This window comes from Epinephelus fuscoguttatus, linkage group LG11 (genome assembly GCF_011397635.1).
Source record: "Epinephelus fuscoguttatus linkage group LG11, E.fuscoguttatus.final_Chr_v1".
NCBI lineage: Eukaryota > Metazoa > Chordata > Actinopteri > Perciformes > Serranidae > Epinephelus > Epinephelus fuscoguttatus.
In genome coordinates, this window is record NC_064762.1 from 31,098,059 (window position 1) to 31,120,070 (window position 22,012).

Here is a 22,012-nt window from a genome sequence, read left to right on the forward strand (position 1 = left end):
ATAAAATAGAATAAAACAAAATAATCATCATAATTCATTTTCATAACTGGCCGCAGCTGTGTAAACGTCTCAAACTCAGACAAGCGTTCAGAGGTATTTCCCACTCAGCGGCGCAGTTGAAAGACAAATTCACCCTCGCTGATGCAGACGGATTGTTTGATGTACCTGATATTTGACCTTCTTTAACACATGAGGCCCTGAACTACCCATTACCTACTCCTCCAGCCGCTGCAGACAGGACAGGAAACTCCACAGCTCACCAGCCGCTCTCACTATTTCACCACAAAGAAAATAACTTTTTTTCGCATTTAAAAAAGGAAAAAAAAGAAAAAAAGCAAACGTGATGCTCCTGCTGCAGAGGAAAGACAGACTAAATTTACCAGCATTTGACTGGTGGTTGGTGGTAATTTCTCTCCATGACAGACAGACTCACGCAGACATCCACTGATCCTGCTGCCAAGTGTCCGCTGTTTCACTCGAAACCTCTTTTGGGATAGAAAATCATGTCTGACAGTGATGGGGCTTTTTTTTAAGTCTTGTAAAAGAATAAGTGGAACTGGAGGACTGTGGTTATCTTTTTTTTTTTTTTAAGAAAAAAAGACCAGTATAAAGACAGTGAACAAACCCAATGGTGGAATACTGCATTGTTTCTCATTTTAGCTTCTGAACCCTGAAACAAAGAAATCTCTGCTACAGTTATATGTGTGTGTAGGTTATGACCAGGTCTACTAAAGGGAGATCATTTATCTCATGTATTTTAAATGCTTCCTAGAGGCTTGTACAGGTAAATGTATCCAGTAATTCAGGAAAAAGTTAGAGGAACATATGAAAAATAATATTATAATAAGACTGGGTATCAAAAATGTTTTACACTTTCCTGATAGTTTAACCTCTGTCTTGAGACTGGAGATTTGTCATACCCTGTGAGTCTGATTAAATATCATATATATGGGCCATTAAGTAACAGGAAATTTCAGTATGGAAATGCCAAGACATATTTGAGGATATTTCATTCTGAGAGCACTGACAAGTTTATTTTTCAGCTCTAAAATGTCCCTCTCAGCACACATCTTGGTCACAATTCTGTAAGAAACAAATCTAAGATACCCTTATCAGTTTTATAAAACATTAAATATCAATATTGCCCTGGCTTGAAAAAATTAAAGTTCTAGTAGTCAGTCAGGTTTAACTTGTAAGACCCACACCAGTGTCATCCAAACCGGTCAAAACCCCCTGCTTTGTCAGTGGGCCTAAACATTAAAATGTGATGTGCTAGGCAAAATACATTTCCATTTGCACAGGAAGGTAAAGTTTCTGCTTGTTATAGTAAGCAGTCTTTTTCAAAATAAACTTACAAAGTATGCACAACACTTCGTTTTTAGGTGTATTTCCTTAAGTTTAAGCAACAAAAGCACAAGGGTAAGTGGTTGAGCATGCTACACAAACTAGCGCACTACATTGACATTGAAATCACTCCACTGACTTTTAGTTTCTTTTTTCAAAACTGCACAGGGGGCTTTTTCACTGCAGACTTTTCGACTTGTCACAGTAGGAAAAGCACAGGTGAAACTGATAACATTAACAAAAGTTCAGTTCCAGTGGTTGTCCCAGTAAACTATTCCAGTGAACCAGCATGAGCAGTACCAGGTCCTCCCAAGTAGAATGCAGACATCATTAATGTTATTAAATACACGTGTGGTTTTCCTACTATGACATGTCAACATTTAATCTAACCATTCGAAGGCACACCTGTGTAGTAATGATACTGTCTGATCAGCATCTCCATATGCCACATCTGTCAGGTGGGGGGATTTTTCTTGGAGAAGTGCTCACTTACACAGATGTTAACAAATGTGTGACCATAATTTGAGAGAAATATTTCTGCTGAGTGCATAAAAAGGATTTAGTATTCACACTTTGTGGATACATATCCTATACTGCAGAGCAGTTTCTTTATCCTCCTCTCCCACTTCTCACACTTCTTCAGATATCACTCGAGGAATTAGAATGCTTGGATGTTGTTGTCAAACTACTCGTGTTTCATCCATATTGATGTCACACTCTCTGAGCCCTTTGAGGCCATTCGAGAAACCTCAAGCAGAACCTCAGCATCAGCAATCCTCAGTGTCCTAGAGCATCACAGTGAATCTCTATGAGCTGCTAACCCTGACCTCTGACCTCTCTGTACAGAATGGGAGAGAGATAGAGTCTATAATGGTCAAGAGTATACAACCAAGAGGAATATATACAGCATATATTTGGGGAACGCCTTCCTCTTTTCATCTGCAACCTGAGCTGAAGATTATACTTTTAGATTTACTATACTGTTGTCGACTACTAATGTGCTTTTTTTGCTTATGATTATCTCAAGGGAAACATATGTTACTGTACTGTAAAGCATTCAAATTCTGTTTTGCAGAAAAAGAAAAGAAGAAAGAAAAAGAAACACATCATCATACAGTCTTTGTGACTTGCTCTGTCTTCCAGGTACAAATCCAATGAGGACTATGTTTACGTTCGTGGTCGCGGTCGGGGGAAATACATCTGCGAGGAGTGCGGCATCCGCTGTAAGAAACCCAGCATGCTGAAGAAACACATCCGAACGCACACCGACGTCCGGCCGTACGTCTGCAAGTTCTGCAACTTCGCCTTCAAAACAAAAGGTAGGGCTTTTTTTTACTGCATATATCTTCATGCTGTATGTTTATAAATCTGAATCTAAGGTTGAAGTGGACTTTTCAAGGCCTAGAAACTTTATTTTCTCACTGCAGTCACCAATAGATAGACTGGCGGAAGACCCCATAGCCCCCTGCTTCATGTGTGTGTGTGTGGGTGTATGTGTGTGTGTGGGTATATGTCCCAGTCCTCCCACCCAAACGTTGAAATGAAACCTACGCCCTTGGTTTCATAATCATCTAATAAATTTGGTCCCCACAAGATAGGAAAACCTCAAAAAGAGAAAAAAAAACCTTTAAACACAAGAGTTATCATATTTTTTCGTACATTTGTAGCTTTTATAAGCAGATTTTAGTCAAAAAACTCACATTAGAGCTTTAATTTAAGAACTAGATGGTGAAACAAAGGACTAAGTGGTTGGGTGAATGAATAAAACATGCAGAAACGTTTTTTTTGTAGCTGTGGCCAGACAGGAACCTCCTTTGTATCATAGTGTTAAGATGCTGACTCGCTGACATCTGATCTTTAATAAAAAGCCATTATGTGCCTGATAGATTTCAGACCTTAAACTCTCCCCTTTATGCACACATGTATCTGACTTTGCATTCAACCAAGTATTCAGACCAGGTTGCGTAATTTTGCCATTAAATTACATTATGTATAAATTATATATAATTTGTAAATGGTAATTTTGTGGTCTTGCTGTTTTCTTCCACTGCCTTTATTTCCATCCTTGTCACAGCCAAACTAGCCCTGGTTTCCAGTAAGACTTTGTCGAGGAGTCATTAAATGGTGTGTGTGTGTGTGTGTGTGTGTGTGTGTGTGTGTGTGTTGTAGGAAACCTGACGAAGCACATGAAGTCTAAGGCTCATATGAAAAAGTGTCTGGAGTTGGGAGTCTCCATGTCTTCTGTTGAGGACACCGAGGCGGAAGAAGGAGGTAGGAAACACTCAAAAGCAACTAAAACACACACACGCGCGCGCGCGCACACACACTTCAGGAACTACAGCGACATCCTGCTGTCTTCCTGAGCGCTGCCTGCAGTGTCTTTGGCTCTGTGCGGTTGTACAGGGACAATTAGTGTAATGGAAAGCAGAGCTCATCCTGACAGCCAGGGCTCATGTCAAACAACCACACTCGACATGAAAGCCACTTAAAAATAAAAAAAAAACATCCTTCCACTATTTGTTTGGAGTCCCTTATTAGATTATTATAATATTTCCATGAACAATTTGAACGCCGCAATTTTATTTTTGGGCATTTGTTCAGAAAAAGCAAGAAATGTTTGCTGTTCATAGCCTCTGACTGGGTTCACGAGTTTGAGCCAAGAAGCTCGCCATCCCATTAATCATCTGATATGATATAAATAATCTGATAATTATTAACTGGGGGAGCTGTTGTGGGCTGAGAGGGATGAATGTGATTTCACCATGAAATATTCACAAATGATAAATGCTCGTCAGCTGTCTCTCGAGGCTGTGATGGTTTCTGAACAGATGAGTGGGGTTTGGTGTCTCGTTAATCTTTTGATGACTTGATAATGAAGCTGGAATCAGTGAGATTAGTTTTAGATTCTTTTTCTACCATTAGCAACAACAACTTCTCTGTCGTCTTTTCAGTCTTTGTTGGCACAAGTTAACAACAAAACTGTCAGTCGTCTATTTAGACTGAACTCTCCATCGTTATTTGTTAGAATTGAAACTGGTGAAAGAAATGTGGTCCAACAGAAGCTGTTAAGACCTCTGTCAAGAATAACAAAGTGCTGTGATACCAGGTCTCACTCCCAGCTCATCAAATACCAATGCTTGGTCAGTGGCCCTCGGTGTCAGTTACCAGTGCACCAAGGCACCCTTTAGCGGCACTATGACGGCCTATTTCCACCAGATGCGTGTTGGTTGTGTCTCCGCTCCGGCACGGCAGCGGAGCCGATAGGATTCAATTCTAGTCATTGTGTGTGTTTCCACCGGCTCCGTCTCAGCTCCAGCACTCCGGAGCTCTCCGCAACAGCTACGCAGGACTTCTATTTTTGCTGGACGCCGGAGCACTACGCAGCAATTCAGCACAGAGCAGATCGTGCGGTGCAGGGAGTTGTGCACAGAAACAAAATAAAACATCCGGTTAATTTTCAAAATAACATACACAGTGTTCACAGCGGATCATATTCTGCTGCACTACACCTTGAAAACTACATAATGGGCAGAGGCAGGCCTGAAGTCAACAGGTCAGAGGTTTTCAGACATCATTTCACCCTGTTGACACCATGGACAAGGAGATATTAATCATGGCAGTGCACTGAGATGTCTTCCGGCGGAGCTGCACTGCTCCGCACAGCAAACGCAGCCAGTGGGTATTGATAGACGGCGGAGCACACAGCGGATAACCAGCGCTGCCGTTCTGCAACGGACAAGTTGCACTGGGCAGTGGCATTTTCTGACACTCAGAGCAACTGCCATTGTATAAAGAGTGAGAAAATCTGCATACTGGTTCAAACAAACCCCAGACTGTCACCTGTCACCGTTCAAGTCACTGAAGTTATTATAATAACAATGTAGTGTGCTAGTATGTGTAGGTTTTTTCTAAACCTAACCATGTACTTTTGTTGCCTAATCCTAAGGAAGTAAAACTTTTTGTAGATTTTTACCTACATTCTACCTTTTATTTTGAAAGAGACTATATACATTTAACAAGCAGAAACTGTACATTTCCTGTGATAACGTAAGTTTATTTTGAAAAGACACACTCCATATAACAAGCATATATTGACGCGCTATCCCTGAGCAGCCAAAACTGACACAGTACAGGTACCCAGAGCCTCATATTTTGACGTGTAGGGTCGCTGACTAAGCGTCAGTACTTGACGAGTTGGGAGTGAGAATATGTTGTGTGATAAGTTAACAGGATGCCACCATTTACCAGTAATAGCATTATTAGTGGCCACAACCGTAGGCCTTTAGTTAGTTGGTTTGAAAATTTAGTATTTCACTGTGTCAATGAACTGACCTTTACTTCCACCAAAAAAGCAACTATTTAATACAAATAAATAGGTGAAACCTTCAGAATGACAAGACAAATGTTTCACTTTCTCCCCTTATTTATCTGTAATTTTTTTATCTCCCACTCTTATTACATAATAACACATTTATAAAATAGTATTTTTTTATTTTATCACAGTTACTTATGAGTTTTTATCTCACAACAAAGAGGAAATTACCTCTTGAAATCCAGTTTTGCTTTTTCATTTCACCTGATAATTTTATTACACTGACATACAAAGTCAAGACTATTTTCATGTCTGCATCATTCCATCCGAGGGAACTATACTAAATGTCTTGTGTATCAATTTATATGTGGCATCTTTGGAAACTGGGGATCTCCACAAAAATGTAAAACATATTCTGTGTGTTTAAAGTTTGAACAAACAACAGTGATTGTTAGAGTACAAACATACTCAGTGGTATGTCAATGAGTTTAAGGAGGTAACAATTATAACAGGTCGTACTTAAACTTAAGTAGTGTCATGTGTGTATTTATTGTCATATGTTTATATATTACTGGTTGTAGGGCTGAGCTATATGGAGAAAATAAAACATTGCAATATTTTTGACAAAATATTATATATCTGTTATATACATATTGCCTTGATATTGAAGGGTTGTGCTTTCACAAAATATCGACACAATGAGATTTTTGATGAATAACCATCACTTATGTGGAAATACTGACTAAGTGGGTCAAGGCAAATAATGAAACAGCTAGAACAGTCTGGTATGTTCAGAAGATGACATCACTTTACTGTAATGCAGCCTTTAAAACCACAAAAAGACAACACTTAACAGTGTTACACGATCCAAAATCTGAGAGGATATCTAGTCTCATACCATGATATTGATATAGTGTCAATATATTGCCCAGTCTTAACTGGTTGTATAATAATGTAGGAGCTCTACACTGACATTGATGCACACTTTACTGCTGGGCTAACAAATCTGTCTGATTACTCACACTGTAAATGTGGTAGCTTTAGTGCTCACAGGGCAGACATTAAACTGAATACTGGACTCGAGGTCACACACTGTTCTACCTGTCATCAGGTGTTGTAGAATTAATATAAAGGTTAGTCAGACATACTCAGTGTCTGACTGGTGGAGGTAATTTTCCACCATGTTTCCACCAAATTAAACTTTACTTCAGCTGACCCTCACTGTGTGTGAGTGTGTTGGCTCAGCGTTTAATTGGGACACAAACCCACACACATGCAGGGTTTTGGGGGAAAGAGAAAGCTTCAGAAAGTCAGTCAGTGAGTCGTTGAGACAAACATTTGTGGTTTGTGAAAAAATCTGTTGTATATAAGAGACTAACTGGAAAAGTAGTCCAGTGTTAGTGGATCTGATTTCCGCTCTTAGCAGTCAGCGAAATACAATTTATTAACTCCAAACGGTGTCTGCCTCTCTGCGCTGGAGGAAGTCCAGGAGAAGCAAATAAAATTGATGGAAAAAGAGTAGCGAAGAAAATGTAATTCTTTTTTAAAAATATTTATTTGATTTTGACTTCTGGCTAGATATACTGTAACCATCTGAAGAACTCAGAGGAGGTCACTATTAGTGTGTGTCTTCATCAACTTTGGCTCTTTACTACAAAGAGTCACAACAACAAACCTACTTTTTCATTCCCAAAATTCCCCTGTTTTTCATTTTCACTGAGTTATCAGCCAATCAGCTACATTTGACAATAAAGTCAGACCCAAAGTGATGGTTGGTCACCTGCCAACAGTAACTGCAGCTACTGTACAATACGACCTTGCCAACATTTGGCTGGAGTCCACCCTGCAGAAAAACCAAAGCGTCTCAAATAACTTTGTTTTATTGTGTTTTTTTATTTTATTGGTTTGAGTTGGTGGGAATGTGGTTTCAGTGGTGTTTAGTTTCACATCAGAACTTTTTCTTTTACCACATATTAATACACTCTGTTTCTCTTTCTCCCCTTATCTGTCTCTTCTTCTTTTGTTTGGTCATCACTTCCTCCCCTTCCTCTGCTTCTTCCTCCTTTTCTTTCTCTTGTCTTCCTCTATTTCCCACTTCCTGTACTTTTCTTTTTCTGTTCTTGTTCCTTTTCTGCTTCTTCTCGCACCTTTTTTCTCCTCTTTCTCCGTCCCATTTTCCCACTTCATCTTCTCTTTTTCTTCCTCTTCGTCAACCTTTTCCTTTTCTTTATGCTCTCTTCCTGCCTCTACCGTTTTAATTATCGTCTTTCTTACCTGCTCTTCCTCCTTCTTCTTTCCTCTTCCTCTCTTGCTTCTTGTACTTCCTTTCCTTGGATTCTCTTTTTCCTTTTCCTCTGTCCCACCTTCTACCTCTACTTATACTTTTTCCTTTTCTACTTCCTTATGCACTTCATTGTCTCCTCTCATCTCTTCTTTGTCCTCTTTTTTCCCACTCCCTCTACTCTTACTTTTTCTTCCTCTTCTCCCACTATTCCTCTTCTTCCTCATCTTGTTTCTTTCCATTCTCTTTTTCTCCTCTTCTTCTTCTTCATTGTCGTCATTTGCTTCCCTCTTCTTTCTCCTTTGTTTCATTTTCATCTCCTGCATCTACTTTTCTTCCTGTCCTCTGTTTTTTCCTCCTCCTCCTCTTCCTCTTACAGATGTCGGAGAGGAAGGCCAGAGGTCTGAAAAGATTTCCCGAGGCGCCATGACAGAGCACCAGTTTTCAGATGCCGATGATTCCGATGGCGGAGAGGAAGACGGCGATGAGGTGGATGATGATGATGATGACGAGGACGACTATGATGGCGACTCCACTCCTAAGACGCGTTCGCGCTCCACCAGCCCGCAGCCTTACAGCCTGCCCTCCATGTCAATCACAGCTGTGGCCTCCTCGCACCCCGCTCCTCACCTTTCTCATCACTCAGCGTCTGACCTCCTGGGCAACACCAACAAGCCTCCACTGTTTGGCTACTTCACCACCGTGCCGAGCATCCAGATCACACCGCAGGCTCCACCCAGCGACCACAGCCAGACAGAGTTCCAGAGAGGACTGCAGAGGGCACTGGGCAGCAGGTTGTTGGTTCCACCTCCATCCTCCATAGATGAAGACCTCCCCGTCCCTTCCCCAGACCTCTCCTCCCCCTCCTCCCGCCTGTCCTCACCAGGGCTGGACCACTCTGGCTGCTCGTCCCCGATCTCCCCTTCCTCCTCACCTTCAGCCCGTCGATACCTTTCCCCACGTCGCGACCTCTCGCCCCGTGCCAGACACCTCTCACCCCGGCGGGACATCTCTCCTCTGCGTCACATCTCCCCCAAGAGGGATCTGGGGGCAGCAGGGGGTTACAGACGAGATCTCTCCCCCAGGAGGGGACACCTCTCACTGCTCTCCCCCCTCTCCCGGCCCACATCACCTGGAGGAAGAGACTACAAGCGTGACCTTTCACCACGAGGCCGCCACAGGGCGATGATCCGACCTGTTTCTCCTCGTCGAGGGCTCCACCAACATCTTCACCACCAAAGGTGAGTGGAGAGGCTGACTGAAGTTACACTGTGTCTGTTGCGACATTCAGCAAAGTACCTTTAGAGCAGTGGTTCCCAACTGGTCCAGCCAAGGGGTTCAGATTTCTCCTTAGTTATCAGTTCAGGGTCCACGCACTTAAATACAGTCAGTGTCATACTTGTGTTTGGCCATGTTGTTGAGCTAGTTTGCTGTCTCTGTCAAGCTGCTGTCCGTTAGTCTTTAAGTGGGTTTTTTACAAACTTGACACATTTGCAAGTCACTTGCAGTTCAGAACGGATCCATGACCCACTTTTTGACTGTGACCCACCACTTAGAAGCAACTGTTTTAGAGTACTCGTTTTTACGCTTCTGCGCCGGCAATAACCATCGCCGGAGGCATTATGTTTTCAAGTTGTCCGTCCATCTGCCTGTTCTTGTGAACGTGATATCTCAAGAATACCTTGAGGGATTTTCTTTAAATTTGGCACAAACATCTACTTGGACTGAATGAGGAACAGATTAGAGTTTGGTTGTTTTAGGTCAAGGTCACTGTGACCTTACATCCATCTCATTATCATGAATGCAATATCCTGAGAATGCCTTGAGGGAACTTCTTCAAATTTTTCAAACATCCACTTTGAGTCAAGGTTGAACGAATTACAATCTGGTGGTCAAAGGTCACTGTGACCTCACAAAACATGTTTTTGGCCATACCTCAATAGTTCATACACTAATTATGACAAAATTTCACACAAATGTCTAATAGGATAAAATGATGAAGTGATGAAATTTTATATCCAAAGCATTGAAGGTCAACTTCACTGTGACACCATTATGTTCTGCAAAATCACAATTCTAGTTTTATTCCTCAATTCTCAAGAACACTGCCCTTAAAAATCTCAAAGCTTCAAAGATTATCGCAGTCCAACATCATTCAAATGGTGCTGTAGATTGAGTTCAGGTTAAAATTAATAAAACACAAACCAAATACTGACATAGAACAGACATTAAGAGCATATTTCAGATTGCATGAGAATCTAACATGACATTTCTATTTGCCTGTGTGACTACCAGCCAGCAGAGTGGATCGCGGGGCTTCAGGCCAGGTCACCAGGTCGGTGTGCTGGGTCAGGCAGAGCTCGGCCCTCTGGGGCATCGCAGAACCAGTGCAGAGATGGAGACGGTAAGAGTCCATAAAACTTTCAAATAAGAGAATTTATAGTTGAATCTGAATAAGTTGTGTTCTTTAATGAACTCATCTCTGTTCTCTATAATGTGTCACTTGTGGGTCATGTAATATCATTTGAGCTTTTGGTATGGACTGTGGATTTAAACATATTTAAAGCTGCACCAGGCAGCTCTGCACGTTGGCTCACACAAGTGGCAGCATTGTATAAATGTATTTTTGCATCTCGGAAAGACTTCATTACTCACTTGCTACTGTTTTAAATTTTGCTTATAAACTTTAATTTGTTGGGATGAAACTTTGAGTGGCTGTGTTAGCAGGGATGGACTTCTCACTGTTACCCCTCCACTTTATATACTTTATGTGTAACATTTAGGTGCTTAACTGTGATTTACTAAACAGTCTGTGGTGCGATGTGGTAAACCTGAAGCAGAAATGTGGGAAAAGGACAGAAAGAAGAGGGAGCAGAGGAGAAAAAACGTCTGGCAGACAGAACAGACACATTCAGAGAGGATGAGGGAATAAAGAGCGAGTCAGATAGACTGAGTGTGTTAGAGAGAGGGATGATTGAAGATAGGGCTGCTAGGTTTTGGTGGTAATGGGATCTTGGCCGGCGTTGGTGTGGTTAATAACGCGGCTGTTTTTCTTCTTAAGAGCCCTACTTCAAACCTCTGGCTTCTGCTGCTGGTCCCACTTAAACAAAGCGTGAAGCAGAGAGTGAGACTGGCTCGGCTTTGATAACCAACCGCTCTCCAAATGATAGATTAATGTTTTAACAACCATTATCCAGGCACAAGAAGTTTGCCGGAGCCTTCGTGCTCTGTGTTTGTTTTTCTTAACAACACCTGCCTCCAGAACAACCACACATTTCTGTGTGTGCACTTTTTATTGGGGCTGATTAATTTATTTTGGTACAAATATTTGCTTTTCCATTGCAGAGCCTCAAATGTATGTTTATTGTAACAAGGGGTCCAATGAGTGTGTGTATTTGTGGGTTTGTGTGGTGACATAAAATTTAAATGTAAAAAAAAAATGAACAAAGAGGGAGAGGAAAATTTGAAATCAACTCGTTGGTGATTACGTCCATGGCTAATAGTGTGTTTTCATGTTCATCTCCAGGAACATTGTCTGGGCTCACCGTTGCCAGGGGAACGGGACCAGGGCGGTAGCCGCGGTAACCAGTCCAGCCCACCTCACCAAGTCCTGTTCAGTCACCTTCCTCTCCACTCTCAACTCCAGGTATTTAATTTTTTATAACTTTTTTTAATCTTATATATCTTCATTTATTTTTATTTTTTTGTTTTGGTCAAATAGTTGTTGTTTTTTTGTAAAATTAATTTTAAAAATATTTTATTTGATTTGTTTTTGTAAAAATTTTTATTTGTTTTACTATGTTATATTTCATTTTATTTCTTTCCATTATTTTATTTTTTTAATTTCTTTGTTTGCAAAGGTGTTAGCTATTTTACATGTTTCAATGTGGATTTTATTCTGTTATAACACTCTGTAAATACATAAATTAGGATCCAGTAAAATACAAAGACATAAATTGGTATCAAAATTATGTAGTTTATAATTCAAATTTATCATGCTACATCTGCTACCCTATTACCTTTTTAAGGCTCTTTCATTCCTGAAACAGCTGGTCACTGTAGTTTTAATCAAACAGTGCATTTGTTGGGGACTATTTTCGGCAGCGGATTAATCCACATCTGGTGCTCCAGTGAGTATTTGTGGTGGTGTATATGGGAGTCAAAATAAACTACAGTGTGTGTGTTCATGGTATTGAAGGAACTTGTCACCCAGTTCAACAGTGTGACTCACTGATGTGTTTTTAATAGTTTTTGGACAATAATGGAGCTCTATGGCAAAGACAAAAAAGATATCAGGCTTTGATACACACACAATACTAGCAGATACATTGACTATTGGTTTGGGTCTTTACATGGAATTTGTTTACAAGAAGAGAAATATCTGACTCTCTCAACATTTGACTTAAACTACAATTTTCATTTCAGGTGCGTTCACCGTTCCCAATGATCCCCATCGGAGGGATCCAGATGGTACACTCCGTCCCCACGTCCGTCAGCACTCCTCTGGGCCAGCAGGGGGCACAGCAAGTGGCATCCCGCCTGGTGCTGCAGAAGAGCACATCAGAGGACTCCACCACCAGCGAGGCTGCCTCCCCTCATTTCAACTCCTTCGCCGACAGAGGAGCTCGAGGAGGAGTAGCAGCAGGAGGAGGCGAAAGGCTGAGGCAGTCGACCTCACCTCACCCCTCATCGCAGGAGAGGGAAGGAGGAGGAGCGAGGCAGGAACAGGAGGAGAGCATCCACACCTGCACCAAGGCCATCGCATCGCTCTGCATCGACTCGGAGGAGCTCGCCGAGAGAGGAGGGGGAGGCAGAGGGGATAGAGGGAGAGACGGAGGCAGAGCTTCTTCCTCCTCTCCCTGTCCATCTGTGTTGTCCCATGACTCCCAACAACAGCAGCGTTCACCATCCATCTCCATGTCGCCGCCATCTCCTCCACAAGGTCCCGGGATTCAGCACTTTAGCGGCCTGGAGCTCAGGCCTCCCCACCCATCGATCCCCGCCTCCCCCTCTCCCTCCTCCTCCTCCTCCTCTTCCTCCTCCTCCTCCCCCTCCCCTCACCCTTCAAGCCCCGGATCTGAAACCCTCCAACCACCAACAGCGTCCAAACCTCTCAAGCTGGAGAGAGACAGGGAGGCAGAAAGCACAAAAAGAAGCAAAGATGTGTCGTAGGGCTGCAGAGGAAGAACAATGGTTTTCTTTTTTGTTTGTTTTTGGATAATAGGAAGGGATGAAGTGCAACAGAGAGAGAAAAAATGACTTTTGCACACTTTACACACATATTCTAATACTTCAGTTTAAACATACATACACACTCTCTCTCTCCACACACACACAAATACAATGCATACAAAGAAAAACAGCTCTTGTCAAAAAAAGACTAAAACACAAATGGACTTCTGCAGTTTTAATGTTTGTGTACAGCATGCCTGTTCTAATCGGGGCCTGCTCTCAGAAACGTTCTTATTTAAAGACTTTAAAGGGGATCTGCATATGGTTACACATGTACGGTAACTCCCACCGACACGAGCCCGACCAAAATCTGCTAACAAAAAAAGAAAGGACTCTGGTTCAAGCGGTACGTCAAAAAAACAAAACAAACAAACAAAAAAAGACAGCTACGTGTGTGCCTTTTCTTTTATCTTATATTTGTTTGTTTTTTTGCTTATATTCTTATAAGCAAACAAAGCAGGAAGGTAAATGTAAATATAATACTATCACGTTTTGCGTATCAGCTTTGTAATAATGCAATCCCCCCGTCTTTCCTCCTCCCCCCTTTTTTCCTCCCCCACTTCCTGTTCCTTTTTTTTTGGACACCTTAAAGTCTCAACAAGCGATGTGAAGTTATGGATATTACTATTACGTACGGTTGCACTAAAACATATTTTTATATGAGTGAAATTTTAAAAATGGCTTTTTTTTGTGTACAGCAGCAATATAATACTATTTATTATTGTTACCATGTTTCATAAATTGTACATTTTTTCTTAAATGTCGTGGATGCCTTTTTCTATGTAAAGCATGGGTTTTTTGCTATCGCTTACATTAGGGCGAGGATATGTACACTGTAATATGGCTTTATATGTTAGACCTATTTATATACGTCTAAGTGAGCCCCCTCTACTTGGAGGTATATACACATAGAAGTAAGATTTACCAGAATATTTACCCAGCATATGAATACATACGGTATATAGAATCTATCAACCTGTCTATCTATCAATCTATCTATCTATCTATCTATCTATCTATCTATCTATCTATCTGCACTTAACATTTAGAATGACATTCACATTAAGGTTATGGTAGTTTGCTTGTACATTTTCTCCGCTGCTCTTTGCCTGTCCCTGGTTGTGATTTCTCTTGTTTTTTACTTACTTTCGTGGTATTATTTCTCGTTTTTGTTTTGATTTTTACGATGCACAGACTTGCTCTCAGCATTAAGTGAATGAACATGCCTTCTTGCACCGTGGCATTCTGCTCAATTGTTGGTTTTCAATGCGCCACCCCTCCATACACCCACACACACCCACCCCTCCCACACTCCTCCCCAACCACGAGTAGCGATGTGACACCGTAGCTCTGCTTTCTGAAAAACAACTTTGCTTGAAGGAATACAGTTTTATTCATCGGATATCTGAACGGGGAAAACATTCCAGTCCATGTAAATATTCAGTGCAGCCCCCTAAACACACACACACTCAGACAGTTGTTTTGGCATTGATGCACATCGTGGCCATGGCAATCAGCCCCCAGAAACTCTTATTTAATGGCTTTATTTCTGGGGACACATAGACAAACACATACACCAAACTCTCTGACAAATGCACCTTATATTTCTTAGGATCTCTGCTATCAAAGTCCCAGCACTCTGACCAGTTCTTTTGCAAACTTTGATTGAAATGGAAGTGTTTAGGAGAACTGCTCTGCACTCTGAACCACAAAACTGTCGGAAATAAAAATAATAATAACATCGGAATAATACATTTAACAGTTGTGACGTTGAGGCTTTCTGCACTGCTTTTTGGACCCTTCTGTGATCCTTCCTCCTCTCCTGGATATCCCTTTTGTAGCTAAGCAATATTTAGCCAAAACTCTGCTCACCAGCAGGGAGTGTATTTGTTGCAAGGCAACAATAAGCGTTCTTAAAAATCCTAAAATCAGGAGAAGAAGGGAGCAGTTGGAGGTTGTGGTGATTTCAGTGACACAACACTTTTCTCTTTTGACAGTTTCGGGTGGAGTCGGGCAGGCTGCAATGTGAGTGTGTATCTCTGTATTCTGTATCGGTGTGTATTCGACCAGTATATCCTCTTCTTACGACTTTTTTCTATTTCGATCCTCCCTCTGTTATGTACACTTATCATGACGACAATGATGTCTTTAAAAAATCTCTTTCTCTCTTTCAAAGATATCAAAGCACAAGTCATTGTATAGAAATGACAACAATACAAAAAAAAGGACAAAAAAAAGGTAACGTGCATATAAAAGGGTAACTTTTGTGATGGTGTTCTGTGGAATTAATACATATATCATGTATGACCCCAGTTGCAACAAGGAATCGCAGTAAAAGTGGAAAAAATGGATTGTTGTTTTCAAATAAATATGAATAGAATCATTTGTTGGTCTGCGTTCCTTTTTTTTTTTTTTACAGGTTTTTATTGTGTTTTAGTAATGACTGTGTATTTAGTACTTTAAAGTGTTCATACTACTAATAGTGCTTTTAATAATATCAATTTCAGTACACTATTAGTAGTGACAGTAATAGCAGAAGTATAAGTACTCATAGCAGTAATGTCAGCTGTAATAGAAGCAGGTGTAGGACCACTAGCGAAAATAGTATTCATATAGAACCAGTGTCGGAAATAGTAAGAAACAGTGGTTGAACATTCAGAGTAAGATTCATGACCATCAGATGTATTTGTATATCTATATATTATTTGTACCGGCTGACATAAGCAATAATTGTACATTTTAGTGTGTTATTTAAAGCTAACGCCACACATGCATGATGAAATAATACAACTGACATATCTGTCATAGTTTGATACCCTAATAAACTTACCTGTTTGTAGTTGCAACTTGAAGTCAGTAACATGTTTTTGAAACAGATCCAGCAGAGGGTGCTGGGGTGGCTGGTACAAAAAAAACCTGAAGGCTGAATGCTGCAAGCTACTACAAGTAGGTAAAGAGTATGACATGTTTTTGGTGGGCGGGGCTTAGCTGGAGGCAAAACAAATCTCCACAGACATTAGCTAGTGTTAGCTAGCATGTTCTGTTGGCTTGTGTTAGACAATGGAGAAAGATGACGCAAGTGGTGTTTTCTGAAATATTCATTGCGCATGCACTCTGGCACAAAGAAAGAAAGTTGGAGCACTGTTGGAATGTACCGTTCAGTTATCCAGAGCACAGCACTCTGGCAGTGGCAGAGCACACTGTCAGGAGACAGAGCAGCAGAGCGCTGAGCAGAGTGAATGTGTGATTAACTTAACTGTTCATTAATTCATATAGAAATATAACGCTCCTTTCCTTCGACCAGCAGGGCTGTCATTTTAGTGTAGAGCATCAGACTGAATTTACGAACGCACCATGTCAGGTCACTCACTCTCTGGGACCACGAGTGTTACTTGAAACAGTAAAAACTGACCAACAGCTGGTCAACCCATATGCTCTCACTCAGTGGATGAATGATTTGACAGGATTGCTGAAGGTGAGATGGCCGGCTTTGTTGTTGATTACTATGCCAGTCTTAAAAATACACTTGAACAGTTTCCTCCAGATTGTTTTGCTGTCAAAGCTAATGTTAGCTAATGCTCTAAACAGTTAGCTTTACAGAAAAATCCAATTTTCCTCTCAATACCTCCCCAATTCCTGATTAGATGGACATGATAACCATTAATACACATAACGTTATTCATCCCTACAACAGTAAATACTTTTCCCCTAACCTGATGTGAAGTGTGCGCTGCACATGTGAGCATTTTTGATGATTGCCTCCATCCAGTCCTTTCGTCTTGTCACATTTAACCATAGTTTTCTTTGTTTTTGTTGACCGGCAGTGGTGGCTTGTTATATGTTCAACTTTAGGTTTTGAGCCATGACTCCTTCTATTCTGGTTCCCAAGAACACAACAAAAAGACATTTTAAGATTCCTATGTAGCCAACAGCCCTGTGGTGGCGAGTCGTGTTTTGCCTCCAGCTAACAAACTCACGTCATTGTGAATTTGGCCCTAAAAGGGTCTATAAAATAAATGTCTATAAGTTAACTGTTTTGCTCAGCTTTGCTCATTCAAATAATGTACAGCTCAAAACTGTAAACCAGTTCCGAGTGTTGTAGTACAAACCACAGCCAATAGCATGAATTATAGCTTGCATGCATCCATTTTTGTGAACACTACATCAGTCACCACATAAAGTGAAATACTAAATGATAAAAAGATAATTCAGTTCAGCTTGGTTCTCTGTGTGTTTCGCCTTGCTGCTGTAATGTCAGAAGTTTTATGCCTGCGAACTTGGGCTGGACAGATCTTGCCAGAGTGCCTGACTTGGAATTTGGACTTGAATATCCGTCCCATTGCAGTTTTCCATGTTAGAGGTTGTTTTTTAAATTAATTAATTTATTTATTCCAAGTTCACAGCACAATGGATTGCAGCATGATGCCCAGAATTGGCCCCTCATTTTTTAATTTATTGTCAGTGGGAAGCTGTTGAGGGATCAGGGATTCAAGCTGAAGAAACAGAAGCTGAATCCATTCATGTCCATGTCTATGAGACACACTGCTCCGCCTAAACTATTCCCACACCAACAACGGCAGAGACTATAGTGTGAAGAAAAGGGGCCACTCCAAAATGGAAGGGGAAATAAGGTAATAAGTAGAAAAGTGAAAATGATGGTAATAAGTAGATATTTCCCACCATGTTTGTATTTTCCCACATCAAAATCAACACTGCTTGGCATGTTTTTTAAATTTGTTCATATTCTGTCTTGTGCCCCTGCTGACTCAGCTGTCAATCAAACACGATCTCCTCAGAGACTTGGAGGCTCAATTATCATTTTGTATACTCGAAATATTTTGTTCTTTCTGTCAATAGCAAACGAAAACTTGGAGTTGGACCTGGATTTCATTTTTGGACGTGCAGTTGTGCCAAAAAAAAGACAAAGACAAAATAAAACATCTTTATGTCCATTTCAGACGACATAGGAGAAATCCATCCGTCCAGTGTGTCTTTGCATCCCTAACTTTGACTATTGTTAACGGTGATGTCTGTAGTAACAGCTGTGGTAATGACAGAATAAATTAGCTGCAGTAATAGTGGTGTCAGTAGGAGTAGCAGCACTAATTCACACCCCCATCACGAACCATCTATCTGAAAACACTCTTTGAACGAGGTCAGCTAATAAGTCTTCACCACATATGACTCTGACTGTATTCATCCCTTTATTCCGTCTTCACCCTCTTCCTGCCTTTCTCTTATTTCTAATTTTAATGTAGTCCCTGTCATTAGCCATGTCCCACATATGTCTACCTGTCTACTTTTTTTGGTGGTGTTTTTTTTTTCTCTTTGTTGACACAACTGGGTTGGTGTCAACTTACATTTATTCTGTCAGTCTGTCCACGTGTCGGTGAGTCCTGTGGCCTTTGATAGAAGATGATCAAGCAAGTTATTTTGGTCCTGATTAGCGTTTGGAGGAATCACTTTCATCACTAGTTTGTGAGGTGTGAGTGGGAGAGTAGTTTTCATGGTTCAGCGCTGCGAGCATATGGAAATCTCCCCTGAGACTTGTACGTGTTGATGTTTTGCAGCATGAGTGTGTGTGTGTACGTGTGCACAAGCGTGTCACAGTCTTTGTGTCTGTGTTTGTAGGTGTGTCTGCATGTTGTTTGCATGCATGTACATCAAACTGTTAGAGCATGCAGACAGATTGTGCCTAAATATTTTTGCACAAACCAGTTCCTCAATTAATCAGTTTGATAATTCATCAGCAGTTGCACAGTTTTTTGTTCCGGCTTGAGGAGATTAACACCTGATTAACACCTTTACAGGTTGTCATACAGGTGTCATACAGGTTTCATTAACACCTCACTGCTCTTTGTTATAATCCAAAAACCTATTTCGAACAAACAGTGTTTGAAATCACAATTAGTCATCCCCTTTTTGCTGTCAAAAATCACGCTAAAGTGATTTTTCATTTCATTGTTAACAGAAGCTTAATGTCCTGAAAAAGGGTGTTTGGGGAAAATCACAAATGTCTCTTTTTCTCACTGTTGTGTACAACTGACAGCAGCTTACAGGCTGAGCCCCAGCAGGGGAGCAAATATGATAGTGTACGAAATCACTCCCTGTTTACTATGAACTGCACCGTATAATAAACTGCCATTTTATTTCAGAGTGAATTCTAAATGTGTGTGAATGTACATATAGTGCCCTCAAAAATGAAACAAAAAAGTAGCATCCATGGTATGAACAGTACATTCTGCGGACAGTCCCACAGTGCACTGTAAACCGTTTGGTGTTTGTTATAATAGAGGATGGTGAATGTGTTATTTTGGACGCTGAAAAAGTAAACAAAGGTCTCTGGTAACTGTGGCCTACATGGCACACACACTGTTTTGTTACAAGTGGTGTTGAATAGTAGAGTATATGGGCTGTTGAGATACCATTGCTCTGCTACACTGTAATGGGCGCACCTACAGCAAAGCACAGGACACAGACTTTCCCAAACCACCCCCTAAACCCTCTCCCTACTCACTTCCACTCCGTTTCTGCATTCATGTGGTGGATCTGCTGCACTGAGTGCCATCCCAAACCATTAGTGGAAAGTGGCTTGATGTTGACTTCCCGATCATGAGCAATGCTATGTTGTGTTCATCATGGAAGACACTCTGTACAAAGGTTTGTGCAACTGTTTGTACAACTGTACACTGCTTAGACTAAGAGAGACATTTAATATGGTCGTACGGATGTTAACAAGATAAAGGTTACGTTGTATTTAGGGTCAAATATACCCTTACCTAGTCTAGAAATGTTACAGACTCAGTATAAAATAACATAGGTTAGCTTTAGGCAAATTAAATTACCTAGGTTAGGGCTAGGGAAAGAAAAATGGTAAGGACGTTCCTTGAAATAAATCAAAATTCACTTGGTCTCCTGGGGAAAAGTCCTGTGTCTTGTGACCCAATCACCTTCCCTTCCTTTGTGGGCTACTTCCTTCTTTAATGGGCACATGATCACAGCCTTCCTGATCACATGAGTTATACACAAATTACGTCTCAGGATTACGTTGGATACACAGGAACTGTGGTGCATTATTTTTTGTATACTTACCCACAGTGCGTGAGAACAGCCTGAGATCAAACATAAGCAATACAAATGCATATGAAGAAAATAAAATTGGAATAAGTTTCATTTTTCTCCATGGTTATGAAATGTTATGTCTTGTCATTACCTCTGGAGTGAGGGAAGTTTGTCCCCAAGCTTTCTTTGTATTTATACTCTTCACCTCGATGAAGGGTGCTTCATTCAGCTATGGAAGTGACGACAAGCAGAGACGGAGTGGGAGTGGGGAGGGTCAGGTTTGGGAAAGGCCCAATGTGCATGTCGCAGCACAGACCTTCTGACAGCTTGAGGACAGCAAAAGCATCTTAACAGACTGAAATGACTTTGCAGGTGAGTTTTAAGTTGTCCTGTGCACCGCCACTGACTGGCTAATTAGCTAACTAGCCTGAAAACTCTAGGAAGGGCAAATGTAGGCATAAAATATAATGATATATAGGCATATAACACTTAACCATAAATATATTGTATCCACCACACACACACACACACACACTGTGGCATAGATAGTGTCAGCTTGTTGATATCACTTATTTAATTATTATGAAGTCAGCTGATGAAAATGGGGAATCAGTCTATAGATTTGTTATAATTAGTGCTGAACCAGTTGATATTTTGTGCCTCCTAATCGTGTATTGATTGATTGTTTTAACCGTTATCCTGCCATGCTGTCATGTGTAATGCTATGCACTGTAAACTTGATAATGTTAGTTTATAGCATTAGCCTACCTCCACTCGTCTGCAGCAGGTAAATACTCTTGGAACAGTAGTTTTCTTTTTGTCTCTGGAAAATAAGCTCTGGATTTCTTCTCTTCTTTGACAGGTAGTCATCATCCCGGTGGTCACTGCAGACCTGCAGGTCTGTATGCACAGTGTATGGACAGGAGTGTTAGGATCCATTATTAGCACAACTAGCCAAAACTTCAGCACGTCCATATCCAACAGAGATAATCTATGACAGTGTAGCTGCTCATTTTGCTGGTTCAGGTCGGAAATGTGCAAACACAAACCACTCTTTACAGCACAGGCATCTTTCCTCTGTGGGCAGAGGGTCACAGCAACTCCAGGAACTCCATGGCTCTATGCTTTAAATCCTGTAGGGCCTCCACTTCCTTTTTTTTTTTTTTTTTTACTCTTCTATGCGTAAAGTCCATCTCACATAAATTCGGGCGGCGGTCAAATTCAAAAGCTTCATCCACAATATTAAAATCAGGTCAATAATCATCCATGGCACTGAATATCTTTTAGATAACACTTAACCACATTTACTGTAAACTACTCAGATTACTGTACTCTGTCCAGAACTCACATGTTTCCACTGTTGTTTCCTGCAACAAGTGACATCTCGTGATATCTTGTGATGTTTCAGGAAGAGACCTTAAGGAGGCAACAACAAACCGACCAGATCAGGTGAAAGGTAAAGAGACACTTTAGATACTTACAATAACAATGCCGCTCTGTGTCAAAAAGAACCACTTTTAATAGACATACAGTGAAAATGTTCAGTTGCCCCGTGTGCCTCCATTGCAGCTCGTTCCACAGCTGATGGCCGACGCCAGCTCCCTCAATACTGAAACAATTTCAAAAACGGTTGTTCACATCAGCCTCTTTGATCAGTTTACACGGGGGAATAGGGTCCAGGTTGAAAAATGCTGAAGTTATCCTTTAGGTAAGCTAATGTGCAGGACAAGACGTGTCCCTATAAGGAGACATTTGTAGAAAAGCTAATGTGTTCTGATGTC

At 41.0% G+C, this 22,012-nt stretch overlaps 1 protein-coding gene across 2 annotated transcripts in view; it reads left to right on the forward strand.

The window, feature by feature from the left end:
- Nucleotides 1–15,554, forward strand: part of hivep2a (HIVEP zinc finger 2a) — a 128,779-nt gene extending 113,225 nt beyond the window's left edge. For both annotated transcript variants that reach the window (XM_049589211.1, XM_049589212.1), the window contains 6 exons: nt 2,488–2,663; nt 3,514–3,615; nt 8,317–9,178; nt 10,233–10,341; nt 11,464–11,583; nt 12,363–15,554. In XM_049589211.1, the coding sequence (XP_049445168.1) occupies nt 2,488–2,663; nt 3,514–3,615; nt 8,317–9,178; nt 10,233–10,341; nt 11,464–11,583; nt 12,363–13,109 (2,116 nt within the window). In that variant the 3' untranslated portion in view covers nt 13,110–15,554. The remainder of the gene's footprint in view (nt 1–2,487; nt 2,664–3,513; nt 3,616–8,316; nt 9,179–10,232; nt 10,342–11,463; nt 11,584–12,362) is intronic.
- Nucleotides 15,555–22,012: the final 6,458 nt, after the last annotated feature.